This window comes from Ammospiza caudacuta, chromosome 14 (assembly GCF_027887145.1).
Source record: "Ammospiza caudacuta isolate bAmmCau1 chromosome 14, bAmmCau1.pri, whole genome shotgun sequence".
Taxonomy (NCBI): domain Eukaryota; kingdom Metazoa; phylum Chordata; class Aves; order Passeriformes; family Passerellidae; genus Ammospiza; species Ammospiza caudacuta.
Window position 1 is genome coordinate 15,249,473 of NC_080606.1, and position 18,179 is coordinate 15,267,651.

The window sequence follows — 18,179 nt, forward strand, 5'->3', positions numbered from 1 at the left end:
CTTCACACTGTCAATTAAATTCCCAACTTCAGTCCTGCTTTAGCCAACTTTTAAAACATTCCTTCAGCTTCAAACATCTGGTTAGTCCCATTCTTTGTCATGAGGCCAGGAAGGTGCTTGGAATTACATATGCTCCTGATCAGCTTAATGGGAGCTGAAATTCCAGCAGAAGTATATGAAGTAGAGCTCTGCCATATTCCCAAGCCATTTGGCAGCTCACAAGTTACTTGAAATTACTAAAATATTCCAGAATGTGGAATCTGAAGGCGAGGGAAGGGGAATGTATGACAACGTACATATGGAGTCACCACTGGTTAGAGAAACAACAGTGGGGACTTTTCTGTAGTGTTGTTACTTAGTAGGATTTTACTTTATTTTTATCCTTGAGCTTTGGCTGAAAGAATATGTTTGAGCCATCTGGCTGCAGAAACACTCGGAGGTGTTTCAGAAGCAGGTTCTGGGCGCTGGCAGATTCCCAACGGCACTTCCTGCACCCAGCTGGTTCCTCACTGAGACCCTTCAGATGCCACCTGGCCACCACCTGAGCGTCTCATCTCATTGTTAAACGTGATGCTGTGAATTCAAGATATCATTTTAAACTGAGAAATTCCCAAAGCTGAGCTTTATATCCCGTGTATTCTATAGGTGCTTCTTTCTTGAGGTCCTTTTTCCACAAGACTGAAAGGGGTTTTCTCACCAGATCTGCAAACCACGACCTGCAGCATTGATACATTAATGTAGAACATGGCTGATGGCTTAGAAGGGAAATATTTTCCACAGAAACGTTATGGAAACAACTTGACAATTATCAGATATCCAGTCCTTTAACCACAAGTGATATTAAAGTATGTCTGTGTTTAGATGATCCATACAGACCAAAGTTCATCCAGGGCATATGGCTGGATAAACAGGGAGCAGGTTGCAACATTCTTGGTTCTCACAACAAAACTTCCTGGTCTTTTAGTACTTTTAAGTATTCAAGTCACTGAAGATCAAGGGAGATGTCTAGGCAGGACAGAAAGAACAAATTTGCTCACTTTGCTCATTTTATCTCTTCATGGCGAAATTTATTTGGAGTTCCATTAGAACCACCAAGTACTTTGTGTTATTAACCTTTGAGTAGTTTTAAATTGGGTCTATATGGTTTGCTGCATTTACTTTGAGTCATGGGTTATACAATAACGTGATGGCTTCTCAGCAGGATTAAAACCTGAGTACATTAAAATTCAATTAAAAGCCTGTGACAAGTGCAGTGGTTGACTCAGACCATTAACTGGGGTTGTGTCTCTAAAATGAACAGCTCCATCACTACACTGAGGGAGGAAGTTTAGTATAACCAAGTGAAATGTCCTCTCTCGTATTCCAGAAAGTTCTAACATTTGTCTCTAATTCCTCTTTTTCTGTTTAGCCAACCAATACCACAATGACTGAGGACTTGGACCACAGATTCAGTTATCTCACCTGGGATCAGATTAAAATCCTGGATCAGGTTTTGACTGAGGCTATACCTATTCATGGGAGAGGAAATTTTCCAACCCTGGAGGTAAAGCCTAAGGATATAATCCATATGGTAAAGGAGCAGCTCATTGAGAAGCAGATCCATGTCAGGGACATCCGCCTGAACGGTTCCACTGCCAGTCACATCCTGGTGAAGCACAATGGCACCAGTTACAAGGACCTGGACATCATTTTTGGAGTGGAACTTCCCAGTGAGCTCGAGTTCCAGGTGGTAAAGGAAGCGGTTCTCAATTGCCTATTGGACTTCTTGCCAAAATGCGTTAACAAGCAAAAAATCACGGCTCAGACCATGAAAGATGCCTACGTGCAGAAGATGGTCAAAGTCTCCACCGACCACGACCGCTGGAGCCTCATCTCCCTGTCCAACAACAGCGGCAAGAACGTGGAGCTGAAGTTCGTCAGCTCGCTGCGGCGGCAGTTCGAGTTCAGCGTGGACTCCTTCCAGATCATCCTGGACTCCATCCTGGCCATCTACAGAGCCTCAGACCGGCCCCTGACACAGGACTGCCACCCCGCCGTCATCGCCGAGAGCATGTACGGGGACTTCAGCCAGGCCATGGACCACCTGAAATACAAACTGATCTCCACCCGCAACCCGGAGGAGATCCGGGGAGGCGGCCTCCTCAAGTACAGCAACCTCCTGGTGCGTGACTTTAAGCCGGCGGATGAGGCTGAAATTAAATCTCTGGAACGTTACATGTGCTCCAGGTTCTTCATTGATTTTCCCGACGTTGCCGAGCAGCAGAGGAAAATCGAGTCCTACCTGCGCAACCACTTCATCGGGGAGGAGAAGAGCAAGTACGACTACTTGATGACCCTGCGTGGGGTGGTGAACAAGAGCACAGTCTGCCTGATGGGGCACGAGCGAAGACAAACCCTCAACATGATCACAATCCTGGCTTTAAAAGTGCTCGGAGAACAGAACATCATCCCCAACGCGGCCAACGTCACGTGCTACTATCAGCCTGCTCCCTATATCAGTGACAGAAACTTCAGCAGCTACTACATTGCCCACGGACAACCCCCTGTGTTCTACCAGCCGTACCCTTTCCACATACAGCTACAGAGCGGGATGGTGTAGGAGCACTCCAGCCTCCAAGCACTCACCACTCCTCCCTTTCCAGTTCTCTCCTTAATAAAGGCCTCATTAAAGCGAGTTTTATCAGCACTTTTGAGTTAAGGACATATTTTTGTGCAAGTTGCCAAAGTTGTTTGGTTGGTCAATGTCTAACTCACCATTAAGCAGGTGAAATAAGTGAAGCGTCTGTCATTCGTGAAGTGTTTATACCTTGATGTGTGTTTGGGCTGTATTTTTTTGCAATGAAAAGAGAAGGATATAAATTATTCTAATTTTGTAAAAATGAAATGCACTAAGTTCTGGGTTCTAAAAAAAAAATTCTTAAGAAAAATGTAAATGGTGTCAATGAAAACTGAAGCCAATTAAATACCTCTCTGTAGAAATGGCTGATATTAGAAGGGACAGTGCTCTGGGTATGTCAAAGTCAATCATCCCTTGGTTTTATCCATGCAGTTCCAGCAACTTTTATTTGCAGCACCTTTGAAACCACACATTGCTGGGTCATCTCTTGGTGGCTGATTGTTCCTCAGGTCAGTCAGAGACTCGGGGTCACTCCCCTCTCCAGAGAACTGGTTTGTGCTGGTGAGCAGGGAATGCCCCTGCCAAGAGCAGACTCAGCATTTTGTGTATCTGAAATTTCCACTGATCCCAGGGAAAGATTTGGCTGCTCAAGTCAGGCAGCATCAGAGCCCAGGATCTGCCTCACAGATAACAAAAGCTGTAAGAGGTACAACTATTCTGATTAAATTGGTTTTGAAAACCAAGGCAAGAGGATGAGAAAGGAGGTGAAAATTGAGCAGAATGGACTCACTTTCTATCACTAATTTGTTATTGATCACAGCTGCTTTAATGCACAACAAACAGAGTCAGGAAAAAACTCCAAAAGCCCAGGACTGGCACTATTTTTAGGTGAATTTAAAAAAATCCTTGGCAGTGGCATTTGAAAAACTATTTTGTACTGGTAAAGTCCTGTCTGTGTTTAGATACCTGCACACATCCACCAGTAGCAAACAAGGATTTATGATCAGGAAGCAAAACATGAATTATACATTTTTGTGTGTGTGAGTGTTTACCAAAGATAAGTTTTAAACATGTCACATAAGTGCCTCCCTGTGCCAGTTGCGCCATGAAATGCTGGAAATGGTGCCAGAGAGTTCCTAAATTATGGAAAGGGAAACATGGACAGGGAAACACACCCTGGAGTTGCAGAGTGGTTGTAGCAGTGATGGGCAGAGGGTTTCTCCAGGATGAGCATGTTTGGGACAGATGGATCTAAAAACCAAACCAAACTTGGGAAAAGGAATATGGAACAAGGACTAGTGGGAAAAGGAGGTTTGGAAAGGGTGTAGGTGTAAAATGGGAACAGCCAACTGGAAATGCAAGCTGTAGAGTTTCTTACATTGACTTTGTGTGTTGCTGTGTTGTCCCTGTCACTGTTCATCCTCATCTCCTCCTGCTCCAGAGCAGTGGCTGCATTGCATCCATTTCCAACAGGTGTCAGGCCTTGGGAATTTCTTCTACTTGGGCACAGGAGTTTGATTTATTTTACAGAGAAATGTGGTCTATAAATGTGCTGTTTTGAATCAAACATTTCTAAATTTTCTAAGGTCTGTGAAGTCTGATTGCCAGTGAAATGTAGCTTCCCTTTCCCCCATTATATTCCTGTACATTTGAACAAAGAATTGTTCAAAGACCATAATCACTAAAGTCAACTTTTTTCTGTAAAATACAGTGCAAAAAATTGGTATTTCTACAAAATAAGGTTTTGCTGATGAATCTGATTAATTTTGTGATGTCTTTCATGAATAGAGTACTGTTACTTTTGCTGATTTTTCAGGTATGTATAATTTGGTGTCTGAAAGCACACTTTATTCCGCTTCCACTAAGATATTTCTGTTGGTTAAACTATAATTAATAAAACCATCAATTATAATTGCTCTGTGATCAGCTATGGTAGCACCATGTTTGCATGAAAGCACTTCTAGGGAATTCCCCCTGTCAGGAGCAAAATGGAGTGAGACATGGTGGATTCCTTTAATTTCTGTTTTAATTGAGCTGTCAGGATGACAAAGGGAACCTTTCCATTTCGTTTGGGGTTTGCCATGTTAAATAGCACTGTGAAATTCTGTAAGAGCCTTACGTGGGTCACGTCCCTGCTACTGCTTGGGATCTGCAGGGATGAGGAGCTGAGAGCTGGGCTGGGCAATCTGTGGGAATCAGGCATCCAAATGCCTTAAATTTCAGGGGGAAGGGGGCTCCTGATCTCTTTAGATTTGTTGGAAAGTCTCAGTCCATCTGCACTGACCTGTGACCTTAATGTAGTGTTGCCACATTGATTTATTACTGCTCCACTCCTGGTGTCCGTGGTTGCTGGTTGGAAAAATGGGTTGATCTCCCCAAGAACCAGGGAACAGGTCAGGCAGGAAGGAGCATTTTCAGCGTGTCTTGCATGGCCAGTGATCCAAAACCCAGAAAAATTCTTCACTAAGGTGTTCTCCAACCAACAAGTAGAAACATGCATTGAGTAAAGCACTAAAATACTTTGAAAATCAGATATTGTTGGAAGTATCAGGAGTGGTGAACTTGCTGTGGATTTGTATAAACCAGCCTGTGCACTTGTGCAGAACTTTATTTAAGTATATATTGAATTCTGTCACCTCTCTGTTGATCCAGGTTAGGTAGGGAAGGGCTCAGCCAAAGTCCCTGGAGCTGGTGGGAAGAACCCCCCTGGCTGAAATGGGCTTTGTACCCCAGGAAAGAGGAAAAACTTAGGGGAGCACCTACAGGCAAAGGTACAAAGACATCAATATGCAAAAATCTCTCAGGTATAAATAAACCCTTTAAATTTATGGAAAAAGGTCTTATATTTCTTACCTAGAGGTAGTTCAGTTCTGAAGGTTGAGGTTGTGATTTTGTATATGTAAGCATATATATATATATATATATATATATATATGTATGTATGTATGTAATTTAGCCTTACATATATAAAATCTCATGTATCTACACCTACAGGGGCAATTAACAAAACCTGATGGTTTGAATTATTTCCTTCCAGATGTTCTATTGATACCTGGCAGCAGTAATTAACCTGGAGGGGTTTTTTTTGTTCAAGGTCATAATGACTCTGTAAAGTAATATTAAAAAGGTATTAACTGCTGATTGCAAAACGCTGATATCAGTGTGTAGGATGGAATATTGGAACCTCTTCTCCAGTTGTTACTGATTTTATCATGTGCAGATCTAAATCTACAAAGAATTGAGAGTTTTCTCAGTGCCAGTCTCCTGAGCTTCATGTTTGCGTTATAATTATATCTTGTTGTTACAATCTGTTCAATGATTATAATGCCTGAAAATTGTAATGCTGATTTTATTTAATCACAAAACTTCTTAGGGTTTACAGCTTAAAGTAATCTAATGTTGTCAGGACCTAAGTGTTACGGTTTCAAGTGCTTTCCTTAAAAAAAAAAAGTCCTTTGAATTTTGTGTTTTGTTGTAAAAGGTCTATTTGAAGCAAATACTTTATGGTAGTTCCTTTAAAATGTATTTTGTGAGCTTTATACTCGACACGTTACAGAGGTTTTTGCAATGGATAAAAGAAATGCAAAATTGTGCTCAGTGGAGGTGTTGCCTCTCCATGTGTTACCTGGAGCCTGAGGATCTGTGAGGGGATTTGGGTGGTGTTAAAGGAGTTACAGTGATAAATTGGAAATAAATTTGGAGTTATTCAGGTGTGGATTTAAGATGAGCTGCAGAAATACCTGGAGAAAGGAGGGCAGCGAGCTCAGTTTTGGTTTGATTCTTTTTCTATTAAATAATCACATGGAAGGGCATTCAGGACAAAGCTGTTGCAGATGAAATATTCCTCTTAATGTGCCATCTGAAGCTGTGGAAAAAAAAAAAATTGTAATGCTACAAATGTGTAAGAATCCCGCCAATTTGTAGGTCATTAGTCCACGGTGTTGACTGGTGCCTTTGGGTATTTGGGGGGTGATCATTAAAAGAACATTTTATTTAACCTCTGGTTTCCTGTAATCCCTTCATTGCTCCAGCTGGAGGTTTCTCCAGGAAGCCAACCTGAAGTGTGGTAACTGCAAGAGAGATGAAAATTTGGTTACAGCTCCTCAGGTGGATACAGCACAGGCTCAGATTCAGCCTGGCAGACCCACAGGGAAAGTTCTAGAAGGGTTCCCAATGATCTCCCATCCCTTGGAATGGCTCTGTGCTCCTCAGCACCAGGCTTGTGTCAAATACTCACATTTGAAGTGCCTACATCTCTATAATAAAAACCTCACTGTCTGCTGGGTCAATAAAATTAATACTTCAATGACAAAGGATTGGACTTTACATGCACATCCCCACAAATCTGATCCCATATTTATCCAGGATTTCTGGTGATGTTGGGCCAGGGTGGGAGAAACTCCCACAAACCTGTGGGTTTTAACTGAGCAACATAACCACATTCATCACAGTTACGTTTCTGGTTGTTTACTTGGATTTTCTGGGTTTGGGATTTTTAGGGGTTTTTGTTGTTTGTTTGTTTCATGGGCTGGGTTCTGCACTACTGCTCATTAATTCAGAGTTTTTAAAGAGGACAAGACAATATTGCTGTTTCTGTGGGGAGGTGTCATAGCTGTTAAATCCCATGGACTCTGAGAGTCTTACAGAGCCGGGGCAGGAACATTCCAGAGGTTTTGACCCCATGTGAGAGCTTGGAAATTCCCAGTTGGCTCAAAATGGTCCTCAGTGTTTTCCCCAGCTCCACTCAGCTCTTCCTTGGGCACCGGACCCATCCCAGGGTGTGGGAGGGCAGTGAGACCCCTGCACTCCATGGAAACATTTTTTCCTCAATTTTATCCAACATTGCTCAAAACAGGGTTGTTTCACCCCTTTTTCACTGTGCAATGGGTAAATTTTTGTAAAAGCCCTCCCATTATTTTAACCAACAAACACCATTTTATAATAATTTCAGTTCCAGACTGGTTTTTTAATACAGTTGGATTTTTAAGAGTTTGCCTCAATAAAATGGGAAGTGGGGAAGTGAGAAGGCAGCACATATAGGGGAGTTTCCCTTCCTTAAATATTCACCAGATGTTTTCTTGAGGAATTCAAAATCTGAGGAAATACATGAAGCTGAGAGAGCTGCTTTGTGTTCTAGTGCCTGCCACCCCCATTTTTTCTGCTCCATCAATCCCCATCATTAAAGACCATTTCATAAGCAAGTGATTTTCTTCTTCTCAGCTGCCTCCATATTCAGCTCCATTTCATCCTGTGCCATTGCAGAACCTGTGCCTCGGAAATCACAATTAGTTACCATGGAAAGCAACTCAAGACCGTAATAAATACACTCGAAGGCTGCTCACTCTGCCTAGGATTCCAAAATAAAAGTAAAAATAAGTCCTCTGGAGAGCTGGATGCAGATCATGGATGTTTATGGGCATTGTGTGCTTGTACATCCCCAGGTTAATGTCATTTTTATTTCATTTTCATCATGTCTGGTTGCATGGGAACAGCAAACCCCTCCACGATGCAGCCCCACTCCCTCCCAAGCCCACCCTCCAATTGGAACCCCTTTCCTCCATCCTCTGTTTCATTTTTCTATAAATATTTCCCTCCTGTTGTTGATAAGAGTTTATTCACACTCCTCCTGGTTTGCTGCTGGAGCAGACAGGGACAGGATGCTGCCCATATGTCCCTGGATTTCTGCACACACAAACCCAGCAGCGTTTCCACATCCCAGGAGCTGCCCAGGGCTGGCTTTGCCCTCCTGTTTTCCCCATGGAGCAGCAGGAGGAGGACAATTCCCAGCTCGGGATGATGAGACCCCGCAGTGCTCTCACCATTCATGCCAACAATTTCTTCCTCTAGCGTTTCCTCAGCTCCTGACATTTCCCAGACAATGGGCTGGAACTGCAGCTCGTGGTTCTGTCTCAAGGATCCAAATGGGTGTTGGAATAGATCCCTTGATATTGTCCTGCTGTTGATATTCCCTGGCTGTTCCCAGGGAATGGCATTGCCCAAGCACAGATCTGGATTCAGCACCAGCCTTGAATGTCTGATTTACCCTCAGATCAGGAGAAAGAGCTGTGACCTTCCCATGTTAAAGTACCCACAACTCATTTCACATCCTTAACCAAATTTCCATCCCAAACGCTCACTTGTGGAACATTATGATCATTTAGACCTTTAAATACTGTATCCAGTGAATGAATTTCTCAACTTCTGCAGGAAAACAAACTGTCACGAGTGTTTTTATCTAAGATATGGTGCAGGCAGGTGTGCTGTGCTTCTTTCACTGAGACACGGTCCTGGGAATATTCAGGTGCTTTCCTGAACTGAAATGGGATTGTTTCCGCATTGTTTCTCAGTAACATAACACGAAAACAGGTTCTAGGACAAAAACTAAGGAAGATCCCTGGGGGAGAGTGGTTTAGGTAAAACCAATATGTTCTCCTGTGAATGTACAAAACAAGGGGTGCTCAATGCCTGTGGGCAGCCAAGGAAGAAGGATCCCAGCCTGGAACACTTCTATTATTTTTTTGGTTGGTTTTGAAACACAAACCAAAGGTTTTTTTTCTTTTTAAATAAAACCAACTGCTCCCTTGGTCTGGGTGAGGCTGGGTGATCCCAGCTTGGGGGTCAGAATGGATCCTCTGGCCGTGTCCATGTTCTGCTTGGTGGCCACAGAGGACCCTTGTCACAGACATCTTTTATGAAAAATCCTTTCCTTAGGATTTTTCCTCCTGAGAAGCTGAGAGGCCTCAGGAACAAAATGTAAACAATGATTATCTGCTGCTGTGGAATGCAACAAGTGCATCTGTGATTGGTCTCATGTGGTTGTTTCTAATTAATGGCCAATCACAGTCAGCTGGCTCAGACTCTGTCCGAGACCGAATCTTTTGTTATCATTTCCTTCTTTTTCTATTCTTAGCTAGCCTTCTGATGAAATCCTTTCTTCTATTCTTTTAGTATAGTTTTAATGTAATATATATCATAAAATAATAAATCAAGCCTTCTGAAACATGGAGTCAGATCCTCATCTCTTCCCTCATCCTCAGACCCCCGTGAACGGTCACAGACCCTCTGTCCCACCCTGCCAGGACTGCAGCTCTATGGAAACACCACTGGACATCGTCATTTGTGGCACTTCAGTCACCCTGGAAACAAAGTGGCTGCTCCCAGCCGTGACTTTTAGCACAGCTAATTATGTCATTAGTGTCAGAGCCGCTGAACCAGGCCGTGTCCCCTCCCTGGTGCTGCCGATGTTTCCATGGGAATGGCCGAGCTCCACACCTCGAGGTGTCACAGCTTCTGCCGCTCCTGCCAGGGCAGCTTTGGTGGCTAATCCCAGCCCTGCAAATAGACTTTTGCAGGAAGAAACTGCTGATGAATTCAGTCTGATTTACTGAGAGCTCTGCCCTGAAACGTTTCTGGTGCCATCCCCGTGTGTGGGACTCAGCCGCTCTCCCACCTCAGGATCCACTCAAGCAAAAGAATTCATTCTATAAAAGGTAATTATTAAAAAAAAAAAAAAATAGCAAAATGAAAGCTTTCCTCCCTCTTTCCCAGGGCTTCCTGTCATCCCCAGCAATGCTGATCAGCACTTCAAGGTTTCAGAATGACTCAGAGGAGATTTTGGTGGGTGTCCAAACCATTCATTGTCTGGCACAAGGCACTGGTTCCATGGGGAGTGTGGCCATGCCCAAGAGCCAGATCTGCTGCAACAAGAGCCTGCCAGGCTCCTCAGATCCACAGGCCAGCAGGAAAACGCTGCTGTTTACCTCCTCACTTGCTCATACCTGGGGCCAAATCACTGCTGATGAGGTTTTCTGAAGTTTAACAGCATTAGAGCCACACACTGACCAAGAATATTGGCTTTAGTTTCTGACTGAGCAGCAAACAGCTCTGTAAAGAGCTAATAAATGATGCTTGGAAGAAAAAAAAACCACTGAATTATTAAACCCCTGTCCTGAAGGCTGCACAGATTGGCTCTGCAGCCTCACAGAGCTGCTTCCCCCCAGGAACAGCCCTGATGGATGGGCTGGAGGGGCTGGGGCTGATCATCAGCACCCAGCTGCTCCACAGAGGTGCTGCCACCTCGACTGGCTGGGGCTGGCAGCATTTTGGGTGTTCTGAGAGGCTGATCCCTCCCCAGAGCTGCAGGTGGTGGTTGCTGAATAAGGGGAAATAAGAGGAAGGATGGATGGGCACGTTGAAGATGAAAACTGAAAACAGCACTTGTGGATTTCGATAATTCAGTTAAAAAATGATGAAAATCACTGAAGAGCCACGTGAGTCTGGTTCCCCTGGCCTGGGAGAGATGGATGGCCTCGTTAGCAGGTGATACCCAACAGACCCAGCACTGCTGGAGGCCCAGCTTTAACCAGGGAATGTGGAAACCACAGGGAGATGGATGTGGTGGAGCTGTGACCAAAGCCCTGAGAATAAGGCTAAATGCCTGCTGGATATTTCTCAGCACAGACAAGAAGCAGTTGGGCACTGTTTTGCTGGGGTTCAGCTCCGTGGTTTAAATGCAATGGGAGTTTTTTCCCCTTTTGGGGATGCTTCTATTTATCCCTTGCTACCATCACCCCACATGGAAAATCCCAGGACCCAGCCATGCACACACTTCTGGCATTTTTTCACTTCTTGAAGACCTTCTGCCTGCTCTGTGCTGCAGCTGGCTTTTGCTCTAAAGCAGAAGAAAACCTGGCAAAATGTCTTTGCAGAGACAATGTCAACATGAAACGGCTCCAGACTGGAAATAAAAGGAAGCAGGCGGCTCTTGACTGGAAATCCTCGATTGCAAGGTTTGGAGGGCCCAAATTCCTGCAGCCCCCCCAGCTCTGGGAAAGGCAGTGGGACCAGAGGCTGGGCACTGCCACCTCATCAGCAGGGTGGGTTTGGGCTCAAATTCCTGTTGGGAAAACCTCATGGAGGGTGGGGGTGAAGGGCTCAACACAGCAGCAGAGCCTGTGCAGTGCCACTGCTCCCCTTGGACAGAGGGGAATGGGGCAGGAATGGCTCCCACTCCCAGAGGACAGGGCTGGGTGGGGTGGAATTGGGAGAAATCCTTCCCTGTGAGGGTGGGGAGGCCCTGGAATGGATTTCCCAGAGAAGCTGTGGCTGTTCCATCCCTGGAAGTGTCCAAGGCCAGGTTGGATGGGGCTTGGAGCAGCCTGGGACAGTGGAATTGTCCCTGCCCATGGGATAGGGTGGAACTGGATGAGCTTTAAGGTCCCTTCCAACCCAAACCATGCTGGGATTCCCTGTGCTGTGCCTGCAGTGACAGATCCTGTTGCAGATCCAAGGACACTCTGCAGAGAATTCCTGCTCCCACTGAAATCCCCTGGCAGCCTCAGGTGCCAATTACTCCAAACCTGACTCCAGCTGAAGAGCACCTGCTCATAAATATCCACAAATCCTCCTACATCCTGTTTGCATCATCCTCCCTGTGCTTTGGTGGGAGAGAACATGAGTAAATGACTGACTCACAAGGTCTTGTTTCCCAAATTTCATGCAGTTTTCAAGTTTTCCTTGTACTTTGCATTAAGATGCTTTTATAACCTTCATTACACAGAGCACAGACACAAATAGCTCTTGAATTCATAAATATGGAGCAATCAATGTATTTTATTTTGCAATTATTGGGACAAACAAATAGAATATTTTGGGGCTGCTCAGATGTGCTCTGTAAGTGATGCCTCCCATTGTCCATTAATTGTAAGGATTTGGTAAATGAGCTTTAAAGGGTCTATTAGTATTCATTAGGCAGAAGCTCCCATGTATTTTCTGCAAAATTAATGAAATAGAACAGTTTCCTCTGCTGATGACGTGGCTGAGCTGCAGCCCAGCTCAGTGCAGGTTCATTACAGGTGTCTTTTTTTTTTTGGTTCTGCCCAAAATCCTGCTTGGGAAGGTTACAAAGTGCCTTTTTCCAGCTCGTGGCTCTATAATGAACACTGGGGTGGGCACTCAGCAATTTTCTGAGGATTTTCAGGGTCGAGTCCATTGCCCAGCTGGGAGATGATCCTTGAAATCCAACTGGATCTTGTAATGCTAAACCAGCATTGCCAGGGCAAGAGCTTTGGGGTGTCCCAGTGCTCCCCATGGTCGACCCCAAATGTCAGTGCTGGGGTGAGGGAAGAGGAGGTGACCCCTGCCCTGTGGGGGTATGTGGAAGGCAGTTCTGCTCTCTTCTCTTTTCTTTTTTTCTTTTTTTTTTTTTTTTTAATATTATTTTACATCAAATGCATTTAAAACAGTTTCCCAGTGTTATATTTTTTGTTGTGTTTTGAAACATGAACCAAACTTTCTTTTTAAATAAAACCAACTGCAACCAAAATCCCAAAGGACAGCTACACAAATCCAGAAGGGTTTATAAAACCCCAGGTGAAGAGCTGAGGACATTTTTTCCTCTAAAATTAAGGAAAACCTGACCCAAGGAGGATTTCAAGCATCTCCACATGGGGGAAAATTCTCGAGGAGGTGAGGAAGGTGAGCTGAGGCTGCAACAGACCGTGCCAAGGGGTGAAATTCCACCAGCACAGCCCTCATGGATTCATGGATTGGATTCATGGATTCATGGATTCAGAGGAGGTTCTGTGGGAGCATCCCCAGCAGTGGCTGTGTCAGGAGCAGGAGGCAGCAATGGGAACAAACCCTCCTGCGTCATCCCTGGAAATCAACACCCACTGCCTGTCAGGGCGCGAGGATGGAACACAATGAATTAATTTATAATGGAGCACATGAAAGGAAAATAACCCCAATGGCGAGCTCTGCTGACAGCAGGTTTGTTCTGGGTTTGTTGTGGAGGTGCCAGCTCGGGTCCTGGCAGGTGATTAATGACCTGGAATGGGAGAGATCCTGCAGCCATGCCAGGAGCTGGGAGACAAACGAGCCAGGGCAGAGGCTGCAGGACGTGACAGGTTCCGGCAGACAGAGGTAAAACATGACTGAGGGGAAGGGTGGCTGAAAAACCAGCTCAAAACCAATCAGGAAAAGCTATAAAAGAAATCAATTACAATATAATGAAGGCTAAGACATTCTGAATTTTCCTCTTCCCAAAAGTCTGATTAAATCAGCAGAGGGAGTGGAGGAGTGTGGGCTCTCATCCTGAAGGGAAACACTTGCTGGAACAGTGATCCATCAGACTGGGAGAAAAGTTCATCATCAGGGGATTACTTATGGCCAAAGAGAATGCCAGCCCCAAGTCACAGCAAACTGTGGGATTTGGCTCTAAACCCCAATGGAAGTGGCAGAAGCAGATTCATTTATCCACAGGATCTGTTTAATAAAGAAGGGAGCAGGTCAAGCAGCTGATGGCTCTATATAAATATTTAAATGGCACCAGGGCAGCCCAGCATTTGTGTTGCCCAGGGGTTTAGGCTAAATAAATGAAACTGGCCTTTCCCACCTTGTCTTCTGTAGCTTGGTAAATATTTGGGATGCTCAGCCACAAAGAACAGAGTTTGGGAACAAACCCACACCAGGCACTGAATTTAAGAGCAAATATCTCCATGCTCCCACTCTGAGAGAAGAAATGATTGCTGCTTTCTGGTTAAGTCAGAATAATAAAGGATTTAGTAAATTTGCTGCTTAAAGGCATCTGAAATTACAGATAAATGATGCAAACTGAAATCTTATTGATCTTTTGATCCATCTCAGGGTCAGGTGGGGACGCAGCTCCGCGTTTCTGCCATGTGATGTTAATGCACGGAAAGACAAACTCCAGCCTGCTTTCCCTGAGCAGGAGGAGCTCTGCTGGCTTTAATGGACTTGGAGGCATCCTGAGAATTCCATTCAGGACCTGGGCTGTGGCATGAATGAGTCAGGGGTTTCTCTGGCTTGGAAGAGGCGCAGGAACCTCCTCAAGGGCAGAGCGAGGCATTGATCCCATCCCTGCCCAAATCAGGGATTCTGCACAGCTCCGTTCAAGGCAAAACCTCTCCAATCACCATGTGAGTGTTTTTCTGTCCCCTCCAGCCCACGCAGAGCAGGGCAGAGGCTCAGCAGCACCAGCAGAAATAGAAACACTCAGCATTGCCTGAGCTCCCTGCACTTCTGCACTTCCCCACCTTTGCTCACACAGGGAAGGGCCAGGGAATCATTGCATAACTGGGCTGCACAGGAGCTGCTGGGCTGGAGCAGCCCTGGAAGGGACAAATCCCAGCTGGAAATTCCTGACTGGGCTGTCTGGGGCTGTGGCAGGTGTGAGGGGAGCCAGGGGGAAGTGCCACGAGCTGGGAGTGCTGAGTGGCTGTCACAGACATCTTTTATGGAAAATCCTTTCCTTAGGATTTTTCCTCCTGAGAAGCTGAGAGGCCTCAGGAACAAAATGTAAACAATGGTTATCTGCTGCTGTGGAATGCAACAGGTGCATCTGTGATTGGTCTCATGTGGTTGTTTCTAATTAATGGCCAATCACAGTCAGCTGGCTCAGACTCTGTCCGAGACCGAAGCTTTTGTTATCATTTCCTTCTTTTTCTATTCTTAGCTAGCCTTCTGATGAAATCTTTTCTTCTATTCTTTTAGTATAGTTTTAATATAATATATATGATAAAATAATAAATCAGCCTTCTGAAACATGGAGTCAGATCCTCATCTCTCCCCTCATCCTCACACCCCTGTGAATGAGGTCACAGAGCGGCTTCCCTACCAAGCCAATCTAAATTTTGTAATTTTATGCACAATGCAAAATAAAAGGTATTTTGTGGAATCACAGCATGGTTTGGGTGTGAAGGGATGTTCAAGTCATCCCATGGGCAGGGACACCTTCCCCATCCAACCTGGCCTGGGACACTGCCAGGGATGGGGCAGCCACAACTTCTCTGGGAAATCCATTCCAGGGCCTCCCCACCCTCACAGGGAACAATTCCTTCCTTCATAAATCCTCCATTCCCCAAAACAGAGCCCAGTACAGCCGCCTGTAACAGCACAAGAGAGGAGAAATGTCTGGAAATGGAACTCCAGTGACCAATGCAAAACTCTTCATCCACCCCCTGGCTAGACCAACACAAACTATCATTGAGGGAGTTAAAACTGTGTGATCAACAAAATAAATATTCCCCCAGCAGCTTTATTGGATCAGAATTTACCCACTGGGTGAGGCAGGAAGGTTTGGCAAGGAAACACCATTTCTATCCCCTCCCCTCTCCTTGGGGCTCACCTTGCTGAGATAAAAATGGGGAATTGCATTCTATTGATTTAAATCCTGCAGCTTGTTTTGCATCAGAGGAGCTGTGCTGGCTGCAGTCAATTATCCATTTGAAAGCTCAATAAGAATTACTTTTAGGGGTGGGAAGGAGGGGCCTGGATCACATTAATGATTAAACCTGTGTGAGATCTCACCATGGCCCTTCCAACAGGGACAGAAATTGGTGCCAAACCTGGAAGAGAATCCTCAGAGTGTCCTGGCTCCTCCCTGCCCAGGCTGCCACAGTCAGAGGGGGATTTGAGATTGAAGAAAAGTATGAATCTACACTGGGTGATAAAAAAATGAGTTTTCTCCTAAAATGAGACTTCCCAGCTCTATGAGGTGTGGAAAAATTCACTCTGAAGAGGAAAAAAACCTAAAAACCTAAACTATCATCATTGTGAGCGCTGCTCAGAGACATCTGCAAGAGCTCTGCTGAAATGTCACAGATAAATGAACACAATAATGTAATATTGATAAATGAAGACAATAATGGGATATTGCTGTGCACGTCGTGGGAGCAGAGACAAAACACTGGGATGAGCAATCCCTGCTGGATGTCACACACTGCACCAGGTGAGTCTGCAGTGCCTGGGGACCCTGTGCCATCCCAGGTCACAATTCCAGGTGGGCTGGGACAGATCAACGTGTCCTCCTTGAGTTGGCACACAGCTCTGGAGACTCTGCTCTGGCATTTTATGGGATGTGGGCAGTAAAATAACACAGGGAGGGATCCTGGATGGCACCCAGGAGGCCTCTCCCACCCCTCCTCCTCCTCCTCCTCCTCCTCCTCTTCCTCTTCCCCCTCTGGGTTCATCCAAGGTTTCCCTCCCAGCTAAACCCAACTCTGCCACCTGAATTATGAACATTGGGGATTTTTTTCCCAGTCCCCCCTTTCCCACTGCTGTGCGTTTTCAGGAACATCAAATCCTACAAACCTTTTGCAGTTGTGTTTTTATAAAGAGAAAATCCTGCACCCACCATATTATTTGTGATGAGGGGGAAATTAAAAGAATGCAGTGGAGTTTCATTCTAGGGGAGTAAAGGAGAGCACAGGAATTGTGTGTGTTGAGGGAATTTCCATCCTTTCACCCCAGAACAGCTCAGACCTGTCCCACTTCCACAGTGTCCAAACAGGAGAATAAAGACACAACACCACATACATGAAGGTGTGCAAATTCCAGAAATAGTGAATTTTCCAGTGACAGGAGCTGCAGGTGGCACCTGGATGTGGCACTGGAACCAGGAGCTGCCAGGGGCACTGATGGCCCCAAATCAGCTCTGCCAGACAAGAATAATCTGGGGTCCATTTCCTCACTTGGGGGGTATTTGCTGTTTCTTCCATCCTTCAATTCCCCCTAAAAACATTTTCCCTGCCCAGGTTTTGGGGCTGTGACTAAATTAGAGGATTCAGAGGTTTGCATCCAATGGAGAAGGAGAATTTCTGCTCATTTAGAGCTGGAATTGGAATTTTGACCCACCTGGAACACAGAGTTGTTTTTATCACTCCCAAGGGTTTTCCTTCCCCAGCCTCATCCCCTGGCAGGTAACCAGGGACAAGCATTCAGCATCCCCAAAAGCTTTTTGCAGATTCCTTGGTTTGTTTTTCAGGAAGACAGAAACACCTGAGTTGGATTTACTCAAATAAAAGAATGGCAGAGCAAAACAGAAAAGGACATTTGCCTGCAGAGCCAGCCAGGGGACAACACTGCACCCAAGGCACAAACAACAAAACTTGAATGAAATAATTACAATTTGCATAAAATTGAAGGCAGAGAACTTCCAGAGACCTTTGTAAGAGCTCCCTTTCCCAGGGCTGGGAGAAAGGACAGCACCTGCCCAGCCTCTCCTGTTATTTACTCAGAACATCTGCTAGCAATTTCTTGCAGGACATAATTAGCTTTTAATTAGCAGGCAGGTCATTTGTTACCTGAACCTATTGAGCAACACCTTGAGTGCTCCTTGGTGAGGGACCTTTGCTCACAGAGCTGAGGTTGTGTTTGAGGCAGTGCCTACTATAAAAAATCAGTTTATTTCTGGTGTTATTTGCTGTGGCATTGATAAGACTGTGGTGGTTTTTATCTGCTGTAATGAGCTGGAGCCTGGGGGCTGCTGGTGCTGGGGATTCTCTGTGGGGATAAGGAGCAGAGAAAGGGGCAGGGCTGCTCCAGGGAGTGCTCAGGAACAGGGAGAGGGAATTTTTGGAGAAAGCAGCAGTGCTGGCTTCTTGATGTTTTGTCACCTGATTCCAGCTGGTTTGGGCTGTGCTTTGGGGCTTGGACCAGCCTTTAAATGAATTTCTGCCCTGGATTGGTGTCAGCAGAGTGGAGGACGCTCAGGGATTTGTCAGAGTTCCTGAGGGTGTCACAGGTGTGCAAGAGGCGCCTG

The 18,179-nt window shown here is 45.3% G+C and overlaps 1 protein-coding gene across 1 annotated transcript; it reads left to right on the plus strand.

The window, feature by feature from the left end:
* Positions 1–1,423: 1,423 nt before the first annotated feature.
* TENT5D (terminal nucleotidyltransferase 5D) lies at positions 1,424–2,599 on the plus strand. The gene has a single exon (XM_058814303.1). It carries the CDS (start codon positions 1,424–1,426, stop codon positions 2,597–2,599), a length of 1,176 nt encoding a protein of 391 aa, XP_058670286.1.
* Positions 2,600–18,179: the final 15,580 nt, after the last annotated feature.